The sequence below is a fragment of the Tachypleus tridentatus genome, chromosome 2 (genome assembly GCF_004210375.1).
Source record: "Tachypleus tridentatus isolate NWPU-2018 chromosome 2, ASM421037v1, whole genome shotgun sequence".
NCBI classification, from domain to species: domain Eukaryota; kingdom Metazoa; phylum Arthropoda; class Merostomata; order Xiphosura; family Limulidae; genus Tachypleus; species Tachypleus tridentatus.
The window spans coordinates 37,172,429-37,193,997 of NC_134826.1; the positions used below are offsets into that span (position 1 = coordinate 37,172,429).

The 21,569-nt window shown below is 32.9% G+C and overlaps 1 protein-coding gene and 1 long non-coding RNA gene across 3 annotated transcripts in view; one reads left to right on the forward strand and one right to left on the reverse strand.

The window, feature by feature from the left end:
- The window catches only part of LOC143241022 (uncharacterized), a 15,380-nt gene extending 12,494 nt beyond the window's left edge, over positions 1-2,886 (forward strand). For both annotated transcript variants that reach the window (XR_013022147.1, XR_013022144.1), the window contains exon 4: positions 2,747-2,886. This is a non-coding gene — a long non-coding RNA (uncharacterized LOC143241022). The remainder of the gene's footprint in view (positions 1-2,746) is intronic.
- Positions 2,345-19,965, reverse strand: LOC143245473 (death-associated protein kinase dapk-1-like; the record flags this gene model as incomplete). Its single annotated transcript, XM_076491835.1, is given in 7 exon segments — positions 2,345-3,419; positions 5,254-5,423; positions 9,505-9,711; positions 11,090-11,272; positions 12,416-12,604; positions 13,805-14,067; positions 19,761-19,965. Coding segments are annotated over 7 exon segments (1,902 nt in total), but the record flags the coding sequence as incomplete, so codon positions are not given.
- Positions 19,966-21,569: the final 1,604 nt, after the last annotated feature.

The following is a 21,569-nucleotide window of genomic DNA, read 5'->3' on the forward strand; positions in this document are numbered from 1 at the left end:
AGGAATTACAAAGTATTGAAAAGTGGACAAATTGAAAAAGTCATAAAAACAAAATCAGCCTGATCCTAAGGTGGCAGAAGATTATGGTATCCATATAGAAGAAATGATACCTAAAACTGATGAATATGTGTTTATCAAAAATGTATGTGATAATAAAATATTAAGCTAATTTCACTTCTCAGTATTTGTATTTCCAATGAGACTCTAGATTTGTTACAACAATGTTGTATGTTTGGGTCAAGTTATTAATTTTATATAAGTTATTTCTGATTTTTTTTTTCAGAAAAAGTATTAAATTTAGTTTCACTGTTAATAAAATACTAAATTGAGAAACAAATCTGCATTTATTTAGCTATAAACTGTTTTATGTTATATAAATTAACAAAGTTGAGGGAAGTTTCTCCAAAAGTTAAAGTGCTAACTAAATAAATACTGAACAAAATAATAAATAAACAACTGTAATTACACATTAGATAGTGACTAAAAGCTGGACATATGGTGGTACCTGTTCTATGAAGTTAGCTTTTTGTTTTGGTAATTAATATATACGAGGGATATTTTGATTTTAGTCCACTAATACAATTGTATAAATACAGTGTATATGTACTGGTATCTATCACTAATTTTTATTTCAACAAGAAGCTTTTTGATGTTACAACCAGAACACAAAGTTTAAAATGACCTGTGTACCAATACCATTCATACCATACTACTGAAGACATCCAAAAAGGATTGACAGTAAGTTGTTGCTACAGTAATGATATGTTTTAAAACGAAATCAACTTTATTGCATATTTCCTTTAAAGTGAAAAGTCTATATGTGTTTCATGATATAACCAAATGATCATAAATGTTTCATGAATCATACAAATTACTCAGGATGTAAAAAAAAATAATAGAATTTGGAGTAACATGCTGTTTGTTATTTTCAGTTTTTCTCAAAAAAGTAGTCATTTGGAGTTTGGCATCAATAAATTACTTTGCTTTTCCACACCTCTCTCAGCAGTATGCATACTTAATCCCAAATTTAACATGAATTTCAACTATAAATTAATCCAGATGAAGATACTTAAATGATTTTTCAAGGATCAAATCACAATTGTTTCAACATATTGCACAGTTTCCCCAATATTAAACATTGTTTTTAGATCAGTCACACATTAATTATCTTCATTTCCAAAAAAATCCTCAGTAAGAACAAACTTCTAGTTCAGAGTTCATACATCATTTTTTTTCTGTATTATTGTGTGATCAACTATGCAAAACAGTAAGTTTTATTTAGCCAAAAAATATGACAAAAAAGTAATGAAACCTCAAGCTCAACAGCTTAGACTCATAACAACTTTTATGGTGAGTAACAAGTAACAGCCTCACACCATTAAAAAGTACTTTTAGATGATACAAGCCATAGGAAAAATCAGGCATATTATACCAAATTTATATTTTTCAAAGAAATAATCTTCACTAACAGTAGTTCAAGTGAATACCTAGTTTTCCATGTTTCTTAAGTAAATTATACCATTTATTTACATTATTTTTAACACTATTTGTTATATTATTTAGTAAATAGAATGTAATTACTTTTTAATTTTATCTTTACTATTATGCTTTTATTATAGAGATTAGTTTGCATTCTTAGCCTTAAATAGGTATTAAAGACTAAACTAAATCCAATAAAATGGCTGAACCATATAAATTAATCAAAATTACAACCAAAAATATCATCAACAGCAAAGTTACCTGACTGATAAAACAATTCTGTATTATTATAAAAATCCAAAAGTGCATTTAATTAGCTCTAATGGTTTCTGTAATTTTTAGTTTTGCTCTGATCACAAATATTAATGTATCTATAAAAGATTTGTTTTATTATATTTACACAAAAATATTTTGTATAATTCTGGTCCAATAAATGTACAAATAAAGTTGTTATACCATCAGTCCTGCAACTCATTAAGCATACAATGTGTCAAACATTTAATTACACATCTAAATTTTTAACAGCAACTCAATATAGATATTTTAACATTAGGTGGCTTTTAAATACCTTAATGGCTGTATTTTACAAGACATGTTAGAGAACTCTTGATTAGTTCTGAGTGAGCTCTCAATTTAAACATCTGTATTTATTGATGTAGCAGTATATTTTCAATTTTTTAATGGCACCATTTTCTTACTACTAAAGTTCAGCTGGCTATAACCTCTGATTTAACAGCATGTTTGAGAACTATCAAAAAGACAGTCATACAGCTACTAAATGTGTTTAGTTAGTTAGGTATAATATTTGATGTAAAAACATATAGAGATACAGTCATACAGCTACTATATGGGTTTAGTTAGTTAGGTATACTATTTGATGTAAAAACATATAGAGATCATTTTATTATACTAATTTTGACAACTAAAAATTAATTAGGTACATTTATCTTTCAGTGATATGTGAAATATATGGTTTTTAAACTTATTCAAATAAAGAAATTACTTCAGAAAAATTGACATTTTACAAGAAACACATCTTTTCTTTATAAAAGTCTAAAACATGAGGCATGTAAACCTGTTTCAAAACAGCTTTAATTACTATAACAGGTTTTAACCTGAGGTATGTATGCTTAATTGTAATTGAAATAATCTTGATAAACTGGAACCTAAGCTTTATGTTAAACTAACATCACACAAGTTTGTTTCAATCATAAAGAGGTTGAACTCCAAGATATGTTAGATATGTATTTTAATACTATCGTGACAGATTAGAGCTGGATGTGTGCGAGCCTGCCCCTACAATTACAGTATCTTCTACAACAGTTTCCATTTCTGATGGCCGTACTTTGAAAAGAGGTCCACATTTCAATATTATCTGAATAGCATCTTCACGTCCTAACTCTTCCAGTTTACTGAGAAGACTCTTTACAGTACTGTTTGGATTTTTTGACCACTGTTCCAGTGTTCGAGCTGTGGGGCTGTTCCTTGAATTTTCTCCAGGGTCGATATGTGGAAGTTCATCTGTCATCCCAAGCCGGACTCCCAACATGCACCAATCTCGACCCATGGATTCTGGAGGATCCAGTATAGCACACAGCTTCTGACGAATCAGTACTGATAGGTGAGACACATGAATATCAGGTGCAAGAGTTAACCCAGGGGAAACACCTGAATCAGGATTAAGGTACCTCTGGAGCTCAGTAGCACCACTACAAAATAAGTCTAGAACTTTTTCTTGTACATTCTCTCTTTCAATCACAGCATCTGGTCCATTCTTAATCAATTGTTTCATTACTATGTCTGGTGGAAAACTGACTGGATTATCCACATGAGACTGTAACTGAGAAGCACTAAGAAAATGCTTTTCCACCATAAGACCAGGACAAATGTCACCAAGAACTTGATCTACCACACAGAGCAAATCTTCCAAAAAGTAGAAACTATCAAACAACAAGTAAACAGTTAAAACCATACTTTGATCTTTGTAAACAAATGAATAAAAGTTTTGTTAATAAGCATAAATTAACTTCTTATTGCTTTAACAAAATCATTTTCAATAGTATAAAATAACTTAAATTTATTTGAGTAACTACAAATAAAAATATTAATGCAAGAATGATTTCATCAGGAATATAATTTTACAAGTACATCACAAAGTACTCCAATGTAAGGAAGGAAGGAAGATAAATGAATAAATAAAATTTTGACTAAGTTACTTTCTTTGAGAATTTCAAATTTCTCTGAAACACTTGCAAGTAAAACACTGTAAAACATTTTTTCTTGTGTGTTTACTATCCTATATAAGATTTAACTTGATTGTTTATAATAACTTGACTTTTCAATACATTAATATTTCCAGAGCTCAAAATTAGTTACTGTCAAATTTAGGAATTTTAGGTAGTTGGAATGACAAATAAAAATTTTAGTAAACTAGACATTCTGGTGTTTACAAAATAAACCAAAAGTAGTGCAGCCTGAGGATCATCACAATTTCTTGTAAGATATTGAAATTTCATTTTAAAAAAATCAATTAACTAACTATTAAATCCCTTATTAGCTGATTATCTTACTTTCTATCAGATTCAGCTAACATTTTCAGCCTATTGACTTGATAATGCTATCTTTCATAAAAATATTTTTAAAACTTAATAAATGCTATTTGAAACAATGAATGTCTACTTGCTTTTGAAAATATATACTCTTCCATCACTTAAACTAAAATTTTGATGGATTCAACAGAACTTTCAGGAGTATTATTACCAGATAAGAAACATGTTGTTAAGCATTATTAAACAGTACAGGAATGCAAGTACCATTTTGAAAACTTAAAATTTCTAGAAATAATATATATAAAACCAAATTTATTTACTAAAAATAAATAATATTTTGGATAGTTTAGACAAATTTCAAGTAATTTAATTCAGCATTAAAAAAAAATCCAAGTTCAGAGTTAACTTTCATTATCAATGTGGCAATATATAGATGGAGTTAAAACTTTGGTAAAGTCAGAAATTCCAATAGAATTTCCCCTATCCTATCAGTCTTTTTTTACTTCTGCAAAACAGGTGTTTATTAGAAACCTAGCATTAACAAATAACTTATTAAGAACTTGAGATCAAAATATATATTTACTGTAAAATTTACATTCTAATGTTTATATATTTCAACAAACAAAATACCATATAAATATTGTAAACCTTTCATATGACTATTATACTCTAAGAATACTACTACATTTTACATAAGACACAGATGTATGAAGTTTGTGAAAGGTTAAAGCAGTTTTGCTTTATGTATGTAAAGCCAATTGATTAGACCACTTACAATTTTGAACAGTGTATTGAGTTCAAAGCTATATAAAAAGTTCATGTGGAACATCAACTCACTGTATATATTAGACATATTCACCAATATAAAATAGTTTCACACAAAATGTCTGTTATTTACTCATAGGTTTTGGCATGTATCAAAACAATGTAATAGCAAACTCGCCAAATACCAAAATAACAAGGTATGTTATTATTGAAAGTTTGAACTTTCTCATCAAACCCATTCAGTTAACACTGCAAGTTATCTTTAATGAAGTAGCTTTCTTATCAAATGAAAGTACAGGAAAAAACAGATACAGCATTTTTGGAGGGTTTAGATCAGAGAATGTTAAAGAATTAGAAATGTCTACATCCCTTATGAAAGAACACTATTAGGCTGTGTCTGAATCAAATTAAATGTGACATCTACCAACTAGTTGTGTGAACCATTAAATGATATACTTACCTGTCTATCTTACGACAACTTGGACCACGAACTTTAATTTATATTGCTTCCTGGTCAGTAAGAGTGATCATTCCCTCTAAACATCCACTACAGAACTTGCTCCCCAAATGCCACTGATAAAGATCATTTTCAGGATCTGGATGTTGATGAGTTGACCGTCTTAGTTGAACCTATAAAACAGATTAGCACAGATTTAGAAAGTAGGAATACAAAATTACCACTTCGAGTCACAACAAAGTCTGAAGTACTGCCATTGGTGGTAGATGAAACCACGACATAATGAAGACAGTGGAAAATGAACATACAGGGAATGGTCCACATGCCAGATTGCATAATCTCCTCCACTAGATAACAAAGACAAGAAGCAAGAGAAATAGTGAGGGTTAGATCTTATAGGACAATAACTGGAAAACAGGTTGGGAGGAAGAATGGGCCAATCATACCACAAGGCAGACTCAAGTGGTAAAGGTAGAAGGTGAAAGATCATGACATGAGCAAGATTGCCAGGGGATCAAGAGTCATGAATGTGGATCCCAGAAAGAAGCAATATGGGCTATACAAGAACAAAGAGTCTTGACTGAACACAGAAGTCCATCCACATCAGGTTGAGGGTAAAGAAGGGAGACAAGGAGGTAGGAAGGATAGCCCTCCCGAGCTGCCTAGGTATTCAGAAGAAAAGAATGATCTGAATAAAGAAGAAACCAGGTCGGATGATAAAACTTATGTTAAATGTCAAAGGCAAATAAATCCAACCTTTAACATTTACAGGCTAAGAATAAGGAATAAGTTCTATAAGAAAGATGAAACATGAAGTAGTAGTTCAAATGGAGGTAAATCAAGATGTTGAACTGAAAGAATGACCCAATCCAGAAGGGTAGAAAAATGTATTTGTAACAAATGCATGAGCAGGGGAAGTAAAAATTCTACGGTATTGTAAAATGAAGGATAATGAATAAAGGTCATCTAATATCTAGAAAACAAGAAGACCAAAAACCCATGGTTAAAGAATCAAGTGAAAAATTTTCACATTACAAGCCATGTTAGGCTTGTCAGTAGGAAATTACCTGGTAGTAAACCAACTGAGAAACGTGTTTCATTTGCATGGGTGCATCTCCATGTATGGATGGAGCTAGCTAACAAAAAAGTAACTCAATGTGTGAAACTGGATCATCTCATCAATGACCAGATTTAGATCAGATATAAAAAAACAGAACACAAAGTTGGGAATGTAGAACATTTGACTGAGGTTAACGAAGAGAGGGAGAAGTGAATAAGGGACAGGGAGGAGGAGCAGTCTTTCTAACCTTGAAAACCAAGGTTGAATTGGTCAAGATGAAGCAGTTAGGCAGACTAGACAAGGAATGGAGTGGACAAGATAAATCACCTAAGAAATTGATGGATGGGTACACAAAGATACTTGTGTGACTGATCCAAACTGTAGGCAATGACTGCCAGAGAAAGTGGATGAAGTACAGGCAACCAAAAATAGTGTCAACTTAGCATTAAGACTCAACAAAGGCATCCTTGTGAGGAAGAACCCCACTCATGGTAGAGATCACTAAAAATGATGGGGTCTAATTCCCACTACATGCAATATATCTGTTTGGGGCATGAAAGACAATTTGCAACCAGATTGAAAGCTTTTTGCACAAGAAATGCAATAATGCAAATGTGATTTACAAGAGTCCACAATAAGATATCCAATGTCCACAAACATAGATTTCTGGACCAGGTGCCCACTTGATGGACAATATGCGTCACCACCATAGAAACATTAAAAAGAACTATCCCCAAACAATGTCAGATAAAAAGAAGGCATTGGTATAAACCCAACATATGGATAGAAGTTTGAAAACAGCAATTTATAAATTGCTTCATATGCAGATCAATGGCCTGAAGTTACCCACTGATTGTCTCTTATTTTCCATCCTTAAAGAAATTTCTCCATAGAAAGACGTAGACCTGGACATAGGAAAGGAAGCAAAATACCAGCAGACACGTGGATTTAGTCCACCCACCAATATAAGTCATCTCACGTGGAAAGAGAATCCCGATTAAGGTTTCATTGTTCAGTGAGTGCACTGAAGGGATCTCACATGGGCACAACTGAAAGGGACCAGTGATATCATGGTAAAACACATCCTTAAAAGCAATACAACCTCATAAGCTGAAAGTCATGGAGCCAAGAAGGTGTGGTGAACTGAAAGTGCCATTGACTAAGTTGTAAAGGAGAAAGCAGGCTCAACTGATATTTGTATTGAAAAACACCCCACAAAAAAAACAAGATGAAAGATGGATCTGAGGTAGGAATTATCCATTTGACTGATCAACCACCCAAGCCACTACAAAGTAGCTGCTAAGTAGGATTGGCCAATTTCTTTTATGATTGAATCAGTAGTCCTTGATGCCATGTAAAGGCCCTGACAATTCAACAAAACATGAAAGGTACTGAGGAAAGTCTGAATGGAAGGGCTTGAAATTGTTCAACCACTCCGAGATAGATAAACCAAAGATAAGGAGGAGAATGAGGTGTTATCATTATGCATAGGTAAACCCTGGAGACATACCCTGATGTCATCCACAACCCAAGAGAAAATGCACATCTCAGGGTGAACTGAGATAATGAAATGAAGCAGCTGAAGTGAGATAAATCAGTTGTCAGTAGTCAGTCCCTAGTTTTTTTGGGGACAACAAAAAAGGCAGAGATAAAAGCAACTTGAAATATGAGGAATAGATTTGATTGTCCACTGCAAGAGCAATAACCTGAACTGCTTCTGACAGATGTTGGTAGGTCATGGGATCTTGAGGAGGAAAATGGAGAAAAAGAGATACCAGAGGTGGGGAAAGAAATTGATATTGGAAGAATATGAGGATCTAAAAGAAATAAATGGGGCTACAATATTTGGAAAGGTGGAATGTTGGTAATCTAATGTCATCTGAAACTTGATAATATATAGAACAGTATCAATATATTTTGTCCCAGAAATGGGGCCATATGTAAATTCCTAAGAGAAGTCAAGGGTAACTTGACCCAAGTCGATATGACATTAAACAAAGAAACCATATTGTAAATGGCAGAGTCAAGGATGAGATGTATGCTAAAATGTAGGAAAGAAGGGTATCACTAGAAAAACCCTACAGGATTTCTGTGCAGAGCCTCAAAGAAAGGTATATGCAAGAAGGAAACAGTAAGAAGTTGGTAAGGGTAAGAAGCAAGAAAGGATATCGGACATGCAGAAGATAGACATATGATTTAGAAGCCACCGCTCAAATATGTAACAAGTGAACTAGCAACTGTTGATCTAAAATTGCACAGACTATGCAATGCAATGTAAGGAAAATGTGAAATAATCAAAAGCATTTTGGAGATGTAACATGCCAATACCCTCATGTAACTCTAAGCCAATGGATCAGCAAGAAACCAAATATGAGGAAAAATCAAAAGGTGGGGAAGATTATTTATATAATAAGGAAGGATGAGAAAGAAATAAATGACAGGGATAAAACAACATAAACCTAATACATAAAATCCATGAAGACCAAATTACTCCTAGGAGACTCCTGGAAAATGGTCAAACTTTGGAGGTAGAAAAAAAGACTATCAAAGTCCTGCCAGGCAACAAAGGCTCAGCAGTTTCAGTAGAAACCTTGATATACTCTGAAGATAAAGATTGTACCATGAACATTTGATTTCATGATGTACAAAACCCCAATAAATCCATCATCAGGTTGCCTGCATCCAAGGCCTAAGAAGAAAACTAGTTACTTTTGTTATTCCCAAAGTGGTAAAACTAACTTTGGAATGCATTGCACAGAAAGGTTTAACCAAACTCAAGTGGAAAAATGAAGCAACTTAAGTTAAAAAAAAAAAAAAAGCACTATGAGGAAAACAAAGTCAAACACACAACAATAAACAAACAAAATCATGTACGAACTTAAATGCTGCCAAACAAGAATTAAAAGGTTTGAAATGTACATTTAATAAAAAGATTGTAACTACAACATCGTAGCTAAAGAGTTTCTCTCTTAGGTGAGAAGTTCAACATTGTTCCTGTATTCCCTAAACAATTCATTATTTTGCACTTAAATAATATTTCAAGGAATATACTTGTTTCAAAATTAACTTAATATCATCCTATTTCTTAATACGTTACATGATTCTACTAAGTTTTGTTTGTGAACTATTGAGATACTTCATAGACAGTCTTGTACTGTATTAATTATTTTACTGTTTAGGCTATAAACTTATACCTGGACACGAGGGAAAAGTCCAGGTATCACATGGCACATTCCAGCTTGTGGCCTGATTTGCACACCTCCATAAACTCCATTACGATACCTTAAATCATTTTCATCCCACAGTCCTTCAAGAGTCTCAACAAGGTTAAAAATTGGAAACTCATACTCAATATCACCATCACTCTCACACTGGGTACACAGATGGAGGGCTTCCAAAACCTGTACACAACATTGAAATAACAAAAGACTTAACTGGATAAAAGTTCAACATAAGTAATTAGCACCAAAAATCAACTCTGCTTGAATGCAAACTAAAATATACCAGTTGTGTATCGTAAGAAAAATATTTTATAATTAAGTATGGTGTTATATTAATTTAACTTGAAAATTCAATTTTAAGAAATATGTACTTCCTTTGTGCATTTGTAATATTGAATTGTCCCATTGACAAAACTCTATAAAAAGTATTTTGTTTTGGAAAAGTACACTTTCATAAAGAGAGGTACTACTCTCCAACTGAAATAGTACTATCCAACTCTTTGAATAGGATTATGAGATTACTAATAAAAGTGCTAATTAAAGAAAAACTTTTCAAAAAAGGAAATAAATATAGGATTAATAACCTTGTAGAAATTGCATTTGCACCATCCTTATATAATAGCACATCTGTTAATATTCTGCTACACAGTGTACCTGTGTTATTACTGAAGGATGATACAAATGCTATCCCTACTATCTTGTTTGCACTACTTTTGAAAGATTGATATTAATCATTCTTACATTTACTTTTTTTTAAAGTTATTTCTTATTTGTTTGTCACCTCCCAGTGGCACAACGGTAAGTTTGCAGACTCACAACTTTAGAATACAGGTTTCAATACCTTGGTAAGCAGAGCACAGATGGCTCATTGTGTAGCTTTGTACTTAATTACAGAGCAAATTCTTGTTTTTTTACAATGCAGTGTTTCAACAGACATGGGAAGGTTGTATTTATAATCAAGTTCTAAATACAATATCTATTACTGGCTGGTAATTCCTGTTTCATCCTGTACTTAAGCTGCTTTTTTTTTTTTTTTTTTTTAAGGAACATCAATGTCTGTGAGAAAATTAACTTCAAGGGCCAATGATAACATCAGTGAAACTGGTTGACACCATTATTTTGGTTTTTGAGTTATGTAATAAAAAAAAAGCAGAGGGAAGAATAAGAAATTCAAACTTTTTGTTATAATATTTACAGACATTTCCAGAACTTGTGATTCAGTGATTACATAGATACTGTTAAAGGAAACACTGTATAGTATTGTAGAGTTCTAATGACTTATTGAGAAAATATTTAAAATACCATTTTGATAAACAATACAAGATATCCCTATATAGGCAGTGCTACCATATAGCTCAAAGTGTGGAGAATGTATGTTTGCAACAAGGATGAACTGGGAACTTTAGATTTTTCAGCCACTCATGTTAACCATTAACCTATGCCCAACCAAATACTTTATTTATATATTTTTTATTTATCAGTATATTACTCATTTCCAAAAACAGGTAATCCTTTGTTTATTTCATCTTTTTTTAGAGTTATTCTTTAGGCATCTTACCTGAAGTAAGTCCAATGCATCAGTTTCAGGAAACAGAAGCTGAATGTCGTCTACAGTGTAACAACCTGTTACACGAGCTTGTTGAAGATGATCATGTGACAAGAGCTGACCCACAACATCTACACACAGCCACCTTGGGTTGAGTACAACAAGATCTTGACTTTGTGACTTAAGGTACAACACCTATAATATAGTCAGGACATGAAACATTTTCTTTTTCTTGCAGCAAGCTTCTTACCTTACTTTGAGCATAATAGTTATCTTCTTGAGTCCAAATATGGAATGTTCCAAATCAATATGAAAAACTAAAAGACTGAATTAGGTAAATGTGTAATTTTTTTATATTTTGGAATTATATAAAAAAGTTTCACATTATTATCTCAATCAACACACAATGAGTATAGTTTGTGCTTTTGGAAACTTGACCAATATAATAAAGTTTTTGAACTGACTAGTCATATCTACTGGTACAAAAACAGATTAAAAGATTATTAAACAAACATTTTATTACATCTATTAGGTCAGCCAGTTGTCACATCTATAGGAATAAAGCAATAGATTTTTTATGAATTTCATGAGTACTCTTTTTTTTTCTAAATGTATATCTAAAACAAATTTTATAAACATTTTTAAAGACACTGTTAAATATTGTTTATTTGCATATTTCTAAAAAGTTTCTATATTTTTTTATTAATATTTTCTTTCTGATACGAAAAAAATCACCCACTTTTGTTTAACCTGTGATTATACAATTTTAAGTCATTCTTGGGAATCAACCTATATTTGAATGTAGCATTACATTCTTGTGAATAACTAAAAAGAGTTGGATGGATAAAAATACTTTTCATTAAATCCAGTTTGAATTTCCAATATAATTCCAAAAACTAGAAGGATATCCAATTCCACCAGGGAAATGTACTAGAAAAAATTAAGATACACATTTTTCCAAGCTTACACGTGACTGAATTGAGCTCAGTAGTACTAATACAAAGACAAAATATCATTAGTTCAGATATGCTATTGAAACAGAAATATAGTAAATCATGGCCACATTTGAATCATTAATATATTTGATTTGAGGACTGGGCCATTTTTCACACCAAGAGAACAGTTATGTTAATCCTTGAGAAATCCTTCCTCCCAAAAAATGGTTTTCAAGCTTGTCAATATATATTACAAAATAAGAGTAAAATTGCATGAAATATACTAGGGGCATACCTGTACCTAACAAAATCACTTTTTTTTGCTTATTAAATTCAAAATTTTTTATAAGTAACAAAAATGATATTTTGTAACTATTTTTATTACACCAGAAGAAGAATTAACCTCTCCTGTTAACTGCAACTGTGTAATCAGTTCTTTCATGTGATCTTCTCCAGCTAATGGATTAATCTGCAAATGCACCATGTCAACAAATTGTTGCCATGACAACACAGGAAAGACAGCAGAAGACTTCCTCCATGGTGGTAGATGAGAAATCATGGAGTCAAGAAATCCTGTTTGCTTAGGAAGATTCTGAAGAGTATATACATAAAACATTATTACATATGTTTCAAACTTCATAAACTATAGGTTGCATGCACTAAGAAATAATCAAAATATGAATAATAGAAAAAAAATTTATTACAAAAATTTACAAAAAAGTTGACAGACAAAAACACTCTTACACACAAAAAGAAATAACAATAAAAAACATTTTCTCTCCTTCTTTCAACAACAACACAAAAGAATATTTAGGAAACTCAAAGCTCAAGCAAGAAAACGTTTTTTGATAAAAAATTAAAACTAAATATGATATAAAACTGGAGATGTGTTGTTCTGTTTACAAACTAAAATTATGGGAGCAGTACAGAAGTGCATCAGAACGAATTATTTACTTTACTGAAAATCTGCTTATAATAACAACAACAATAGAAATGGCTACTGACTGAATCTATTGATATTAACACTAAGAATAAAAATAAAACATAATAACGAGTCTGAAATAATATTATGTCTATCTAAGTCTAATAAAACAAAATAACTGTAGCAAAAATACTGAAGTACTAATATCAAAATGTAAAAACTGAACAGGAATCAGAAAAGAAAATTTCTAAATGTCAGTTTTATGAACTGGACATTGTGAAAGGTATGAAATTTATCTCAACACTTGTTTCCTCAACAAAGCAATTTTAATCTTCTAGTTATTAATTTTCTGTATTTTGACAGGAAACTGTACTTATACAAATCTTGCTGACAATCTGGGTCCTAAGCCTTTCAACCAAGTTGAGCACAGACTGATTACAAAATGCCTCAATGAAATAAAGATGTACCATACAGTAGTAATATAATCAACATACCTGCATATTATTCTCACAGTTTAATTATGATAAAAATAGGCAATACAGTTAAAATAAATGAAATGTGGTATACTTCACCTTAAGTCCAATTTTCTCTATACAAAAAAATCTGACAGTCCATGTCACCAAATAATACTAAAAACAAAATAATTGAATTGTGATATACCTTACCTGAGCAACTTTGTCAATCTCTGTACTAAAAAGCTGTTTCAGATGATGTGCCATATCAAGAGATAGCCTTACAGGTAAAATAACACTGTGGTATATCTTACCTGAATAACCTTGCCTTTTTCTGCACTGAAGAAATGTTTTAGATGGCACTCCATGACAAAAGATAACAATACAAATAAGATCACTGAAATATGGTATATTTTACCTGAACAACCTTGACTTTCTCTGTACTTAAGTACTGTTTCAAATGTTTCATACCAGGAGAGCCTGCTACATGAGCATCTGTGATATAAACAGTATCATGCAAGTCAAGAATATTTTCAAATTGTTTCTTAAGGTCTTGCAACATTGTAGTTACTTCTGTGTTCATGTATTCTCCAGAAGAAGAGTTACGATAGATTCCAGCCACATCAGCATGAGTAGCTATTAATACAACTTTGGCAGAACTGTTGCTTCTACCACAATAACCTAAAAACAACATAAGAATAACCTAAAACCAAAAGAAACAGAACACATTGGAGATTTTACAATGTTAATTATTTGACTTATGAATGATTGTGATCTCTGTGGTAATGAGCAATGACAATTTTTCATTGTGTTTCATGAATTTTACTAAAAAGACATTATGAAATCAGAAATATCAATTCTAAAATATTTTTAAATATCTTTTTCTGATAATTAAAATTTAGAGTTATTCTTTAATTCTGAAATCTCAAATATGCTCATTGATGCAGAAAAGAGATATATACACCCTAGATTTATGTGTTAAGAGCTTTGTGTTTTTATTACATAAAAGTTATAATGAGACAAAAAGAGTCTATTATGATTATGAAAGTTAACATTTTCTTATTCTGAAAATGTATTTCTGATAGGTACTCACCTCTCTCCTCACACAAAGGTTATCTGAATTGTAGACTGCTCTCTAAGCACTGCTAAAAGAATTTAAGTACTCAGTGCACCAGTCCTTATATCCCACTGGTTTCATGCTATTTTTGTACATACACATATCGTGTGACTACTCTCCACTAATAGTATTTTGCCAGTTATCACATTACAAATAGCTCCCTCTGCTATTCCTGCTCAATCCTCACTTTCAATAATTGGTAGATACTACAATAAAAACACTAGTTTTAGTGGGAAGGAAGGGTGGAGAGGGTGTGAAAGGAGACAAGTACCTACTGGAAATATGTTTTCAGTGTAAGTAAATATTCACTCATCTTTCTTATGTACAACAGAATGTGTACATAAAGCAACCAGAATTACAAAGATAAAGTGAGCAAATAGTTGTAACTGGACAAACTCCCAAAACTATGATGGGAGCAAAAAGTGTAACAAACCAAACCTGACATTGTCTGGACTCAACAGTATGAACAAGACCAACAGCATTTGCCCAACCATAGGAACAAAGCACAGACGTTATGCTGCCAGTATTATGAAAAACACTCTCTCTCTCAACTCCAACCACTGAAACATGAAAGAACCTTCTGCATTCAGAATTAATGAGAAGAAAGGTGTCTACAGTATACAACCATTGGAACAGGGTACTGTCATCCTGAACCTGGAATTATGAGGAGGATCCCACATAGGCTGGCCCCAAAAAATAATAACTGATCACTCATTTCATTGAGTGCAATTCACCCACGCAGAAAATATTTGGGCAAAGCACCAGTAACAAACCAGCTTTACCTACTTTTGTAGATAAAGGAGCATAAGTTTAGTAACACTCAGGTGTAAGCCTCCCTGGTCCACCAATCTGAGATTGGCAAGGACATCCATGCTCCACCCAAGAAAAACAACAGTAGGAGACCTCAAATATGTTATACAGGAGACAGTGCAAAGGGTGACTGTGTTTTCTTATTTTTAAAAGCATATCAAACCTGATTAAGGAATCAAAGGATCAACAAAGATTGCCAGAAATCTCTTTCTACTTTATTTCTGAAGTCCATGAGTGATGGACCACTCAAGATATAAATATAATACATGGATAAACACCACAAAAAAAAAACACCCAGTGGTCTTCCAGGATGAACCAATCTCAACCATGAGCATTATAGTTACTGCATTTAGTATGGGTTTGAGACAAAGCATACCAGCCCAGACAACATTTGCCACTAAGTGAGATCTCTAAAGAAACCTAAGAAAGCTTAAAAGAAAATATAAAAGGAACAAAACAAACAAATGTACCCCAGCAGACAAACAGACATGTGCAAAATTGTCATATGAGCAAGATGATATCCACCAGAAGAAGAAACAGCCATATTGTGCAGATAATGAGCAAGAAAGATATTGGGAGTTGTCCATATACTGGCCAAAATGATTTCTTCAAAGGAGAGGGGCAAAGGCAAGCAGCTAAAGACATGGTAATGTGAAGAATTTTATATGAAGAGAAACTCTGAAGACAGCAACATTCCATAGACAAATCCAAGTATGTAATCCTGATGGGTTTACAAACCCAATCAGTAAGAGTTACTGGATATAAATCACAGGAAACAAAAGGTTTCCAAGGGAGAAATAGTCAGGAACATGAAGCCTTAAAGGAGACAGTATGAACCACATAACACCTCAAGGATGAAACTGGACAAAGAAGCCTACCTGGTTCGGAAAGCATGTACAGTTGGGAAATCAATGGTAAGGAAATGGGTGTGAAAGACAAACTACGTGACTGATCCTCCCTGCTTGAACTTGTGCAGCCCAGGAATGTAGTTTGTCTTTCACACCCATTTCCTTACAATAGGAGAAGAAAATTGATTGATTATTTGAAATTAAGCACAAAGCTACATAATGAACTATCTATGTTCTACTCACCGCAGGTGTTGAAACTTGGTTTCTATCAGTGTGAGTCTGCAGGCATACCACTATGCCACTGGTAAGCGAAGGAGAAGGTTGGTTGGTTTAGTGTTTTATGGCACAAAGCAGCTAGGCTATCTGCGCCAAACGTCCGGTGAAAAGGTAAAAGTAAATGTAGTAAAATACATAGAAGGAAATGAAGGGAAAAAACAGCATTGAAAAACATAAATAGCATAAAACCAACATTTACATCTAGTCTACAATGTTAAGAGCAAAACTATAGTAATTCAAGTTGTAAAGGACTTTCTGTAGTGTATCTGTAATTATCATAACTCACCAGAAAGACTAACAGGTAAGTACAAAAACCACCGTCAGTCACCTGAAGTTGGCCTTTCGAGTCCTGGTTCTGAGTTACTTGATGTTATGACCATTTTCAATAGGGAAAGTAATAAAAAAAGTTTTAAAAGATGCATAGCAAAATTATAATAATAACTCACCAGGATGACTAATGGGATGTTATGACCATTTTCAATAGGGAAAGTAATAAAAAAAAGTTTTAAAAGATGCATAGCAAAATTATAATAATAACTCACCAGAAAGACTAACAGGTAAGTACAAAAACCACCGTCAGTCACCTGAAGTTGGCCTTTCGAGTCCTGGTTCTGAGTTACTTGATGTTATGACCATTTTCAATAGGGAAAGTAATAAAAAAAGTTTTAAAAGATGCATAGCAAAATTATAATAATAACTCACCAGGATGACTAATGGGATGTTATGACCATTTTCAATAGGGAAAGTAATAAAAAAAGTTTTAAAAGATGCATAGCAAAATTATAATAATAACTCACCAGAAAGACTAACAGGTAAGTACAAAAACCACCGTCAGTCACCTGAAGTTGGCCTTTCGAGTCCTGGTTCTGAGTTACTTGATGTTATGACCATTTTCAATAGGGAAAGTAATAAAAAAAGTTTTAAAAGATGCATAGCAAAATTATAATAATAACTCACCAGGATGACTAATGGGTAGTTCACACAGCAGCGTTAGTCACCTGATGTTGGCCTTTCCAGTCCTGGTTTAGAGTTATTTAATGTTACAACCAGTTTCTAATTTAAAATTGAACTAGATGAACTGTGATTTTTAAAAGGGAGCCACATTAAAAAAAAACCAATGTATATATTAAAAAACTAAAACCATTACCAAGGTGGACAGTGTCACCATCACCAATAGCACTGTCTAACGTTATGGACAAACCTTAGGACAGAAGATGTTTAAAATGGTGCTGTCACTGAGAGTCGTAAGGACTGCAAGAAAGTTAAATGTGGCTCATAGTGATCTGAGTGTTACACAGACAACACATTGGTGCATCAGTCCTAGATAAAATAAAATGATGAATTAAAAAATTGTGACCAATGTGTGGTCTAGTTAGAACAACTTCCTCTTTCCAATCTTTATGGAAGCAAGAAGGCCAAAGTCCAATAGAGGATTTTATTTAGAAAAGCTTATTTTCGCTTTGCTCACTCCAAGTCGACTGCCAGCTAGCACGGAGCAGAGGCTTGAATATAGGACCATAGTCCATGTATGGAACAGGCACAGCAGTGATAGGGCCAGAGCAGATAGATTTAGCTGCGGTGTCGGTGAGCTCGTTCCCGTGAATACAAATGTGGCCCGGCATCCAGAAAAACTGGATAGAAGTAGATGTTGAAGAAAAATGGGCCAGTCGATTTTGAATATCGGTGAGAACAGGGTGTAAACCAACGTGAAGGGATTCCAGGGCCAGTAGAGAACTAAGCAAGTCAGTATAAATAGTGCAGTTTGAGTACTGCTTAGCTTCTATGTGATCCAGGGATGAAGGTCAGCTTAGATCAAAGATAAGCCCCAAAAACTTTGTATCTGTGAATTTGTGATGCCTGTAGTCCCTGAGACAGAGTTCAGGATCAAGGAGGGAGGAAAAAGGTAGCATAAAACTTAGGTAGGTGAAAGGTGAATGCTGGAAAATTGCACCTGACTGGAGTGCATAGAAGCCCCCCAAATGCAAGCTATATAGAAGCAAAAGAGAGTCTAAAAGCTACGAGTTGAAAACGGTATCAAGGCACAATGAAAAGCTAAGGCTTACTGATCCAACAAATAAGGTGGATGGTACATGTCTATACTGACAGTAGTTGATCAAAAAATCTGATAAAGAACACTTACAGCAGGGAAAAGGGGAAGAACATAACAATTCAAAGGTGGACTTCCACCCAAATAAGATAGGGGAGAAAACACTGGCTGCACAGAAACACCTAAAACATAATATACCTGATTGAAAAGTTGTAAAAATAGAGTGAGTAGTAAAATGTCCTGAATGGGTGCAGACTGAGACATACCAGAAAAAAAGAGATACCAGAAAAATGGAGTCCAAATTTTCCTCCTCGTCAGGGTAGACTTCCTCAGAAACACGATCAGCTGGACAAGGTGAAGAATCATCAGCCAGACATAATACTAACCCCCTGAAAACCAAGGCTTGAGCTTCCTCAGTAGATAAAGTTGATACTGGGTCCTGAGAAGTAATGCTACGTGCATTGTCATCTATGGCAAGAATATCATTGTCAGCTACATTAAATCTCAAATTCACATTAAAAATATAAAATTCAGAAATGAGTATTTAGTTTAATGCAAAATTGCAGAAACAATTTTAAAAAAATGCAAAATTTAAAAAATTGATTTTAAGTTTCAACTGAAGCCATAACAAAGCATAAACTTGGAAATGTTACATATGTTTAAACAGTGTCATGCCAATTAAGAAAGTGAAGATTGAGCAGGTGGTTATAGGTGGTTCAACACTATTGGTGGAGAGTAGTCACTATACATGCATGTTCAGAAATGACACAAAACAGATGTGCTGATTTCTAAAACCCTTTCAGCAATGCTTAGAGGGAAGTCAATTATTGAGATAGCCTTGGTGTGAAAGGAAGCAATTCCATTTCAGAAATTAATCATACTATTTCACCAATGAAGTAAAAAGCTTCCACATCAACTTACACTGTAATTAAAAACAAACAAACACGTATACAAGTATTTTAACATTAACATAAACCAATGATAAAAATCAGTAAAATTATTTGCTTCTCTCTTTAATTCTCGTTTATGATTGTCAAATAAATGTTTGTATATTGTATAAGTAACACCAAAAAAGTAAATTGTTTTGGTACACATTTATATGTATACATATAAATATCCTTCTTTGGAACTCCACAAACAGTTATTCCTCCACATAATTATGCATTGATGGAAGTAAATATTTCTAATAAATACTATTATGCATGTTAGTATATTTACTTTTATGTATTTATATACATGTGAATGTAAGAAAAATAAACTGTGTTATGGTACTCACTCAATGGTTCAATTGGTGGAATGCGAACTTGAAGAAAATGAAGCCAAAAGAGAATTTGTTGATAACGTACCTCTGGTGGATCATTCATTCTAAACACTATAGCATGAAGGCAGTTGGTGTTACCAATAAAATGATCGTAGACAATGAAATAAGGTTCATGACCAGAAAATTCCCATACATTAAGGTCTCCAACACCTGGTGTTAATTGGAAAAATAGTAATTACATTAGCTTTTGAAAAAGTACTGCAAATGCTTATGGAAAAGCAAATTAATAATTAAAATGTATAAATTTACAAGTAACTATGAATTTGAACTGTTGGGATAACAAACTTGAATATAAGTCCAAAATTAGAACTAGCTAAAAGAACACAACCAGCCTGATGCTTTGGCTACAGCCATCACCTATTCTCCAGGGTCTGACAAACTGTACAATCACTTTAATACTTAACTTTAAATACTGCCATCTGTTACTTGTTTTTTACATGGTAATAAAAGTACTTGCACTTGAAGAGAGAGTTGACTTTATCTACGGAAACAAGAATTGGGCCAAAATGTGCAACATGCCATTCTTCTAAAAATCTCCTGTGGATATGATTTTGTTCTATATTTAAAATTGTCATTCTCTCAATCATTGATGTGATCTGTTGAAAGTTTTAAAATAACAGGTTGTCAGATCCTTCAAAATTAATGTCAATGATAGTTGCAACATCAGGTATTACTCTCTTAACTTACGTGGTTTAAAACTTACACTCATGTATAAATTTAGATAATTATTTAATTCTAGAATTATTGATGAAGTCCATTCTTCTAGATTATTTTGCACCAACTGGGGTGTTGGTCATTGAATTTGTTAGTTTAGGGTCTCTAATAGCATGAGTCACAAACACACAAAATACTGTTAGTTTTGCAATTAATAATCCTATTTTCAATTTGTCCATAAACTCTTCCTGATCTTGATAGACAAACTTAAGGTGTTCTAGGTTTTTAAAAAATTTATATGAAACAGCCCCATACCAATTGCACTCAGGTCACCCTGGCATGACGGGATCTGAAAGTAGGTTTTTAGGGGCATTTAACTTGAGCCTGGCATAGTATTTTGTGGTTCTGGCCCCTAAGAATCTTAGGAACACCATAAGTTAGTGGAACCAAGTGTTGAACATTCTAAAGTACCACAACAGGTGGAATCCCCATGGGGTAGCTAAAGAACTATGGTATATCCTTCTACAAAGAAGACCTAAAACACAGACGTAACGATTCACAAGAAATAAGTTTATAGAATTGTTGAATCCAAATATGACATTATTTTGTGTTCCTTGTCTCCTCTTAGGATATATACCTTATTCACAAGCTAGTGGGACTAAATGTAGCATATGTTTTAAGGTACCACAGGTAGGTTTTATAAAAAGATTTTTTGGAAGATGGACACCTTTTGAGGTAGCTACAGATATAATTGTGGTTATCATAAGTAATTGACTGGTCTCTGTGAACCATGAAGGGGTCAATAATTTCCTAGACACTTTAGACAGTAAATGAGTGATTTTAACTGAAACATTTTGGTCAGTTCTTTATACTGAGTGTTGTAACACACAAAACCATAAAACTACTTAGTATGACAAAATATTTGGATCAAACTGGTAGTGAATAGTACATACATAAACCAGTAATTTGATGGCTAAGTTTCATATCACAACAGTGATATACAGTTTATTATATATTATTTTTAACTACAGATGTTACTTCTAAGTAATAGGAATATTCATGTTTTTTTAAAGTATATTCTATTTAAATTTCCAATCAAACTGTAAATCA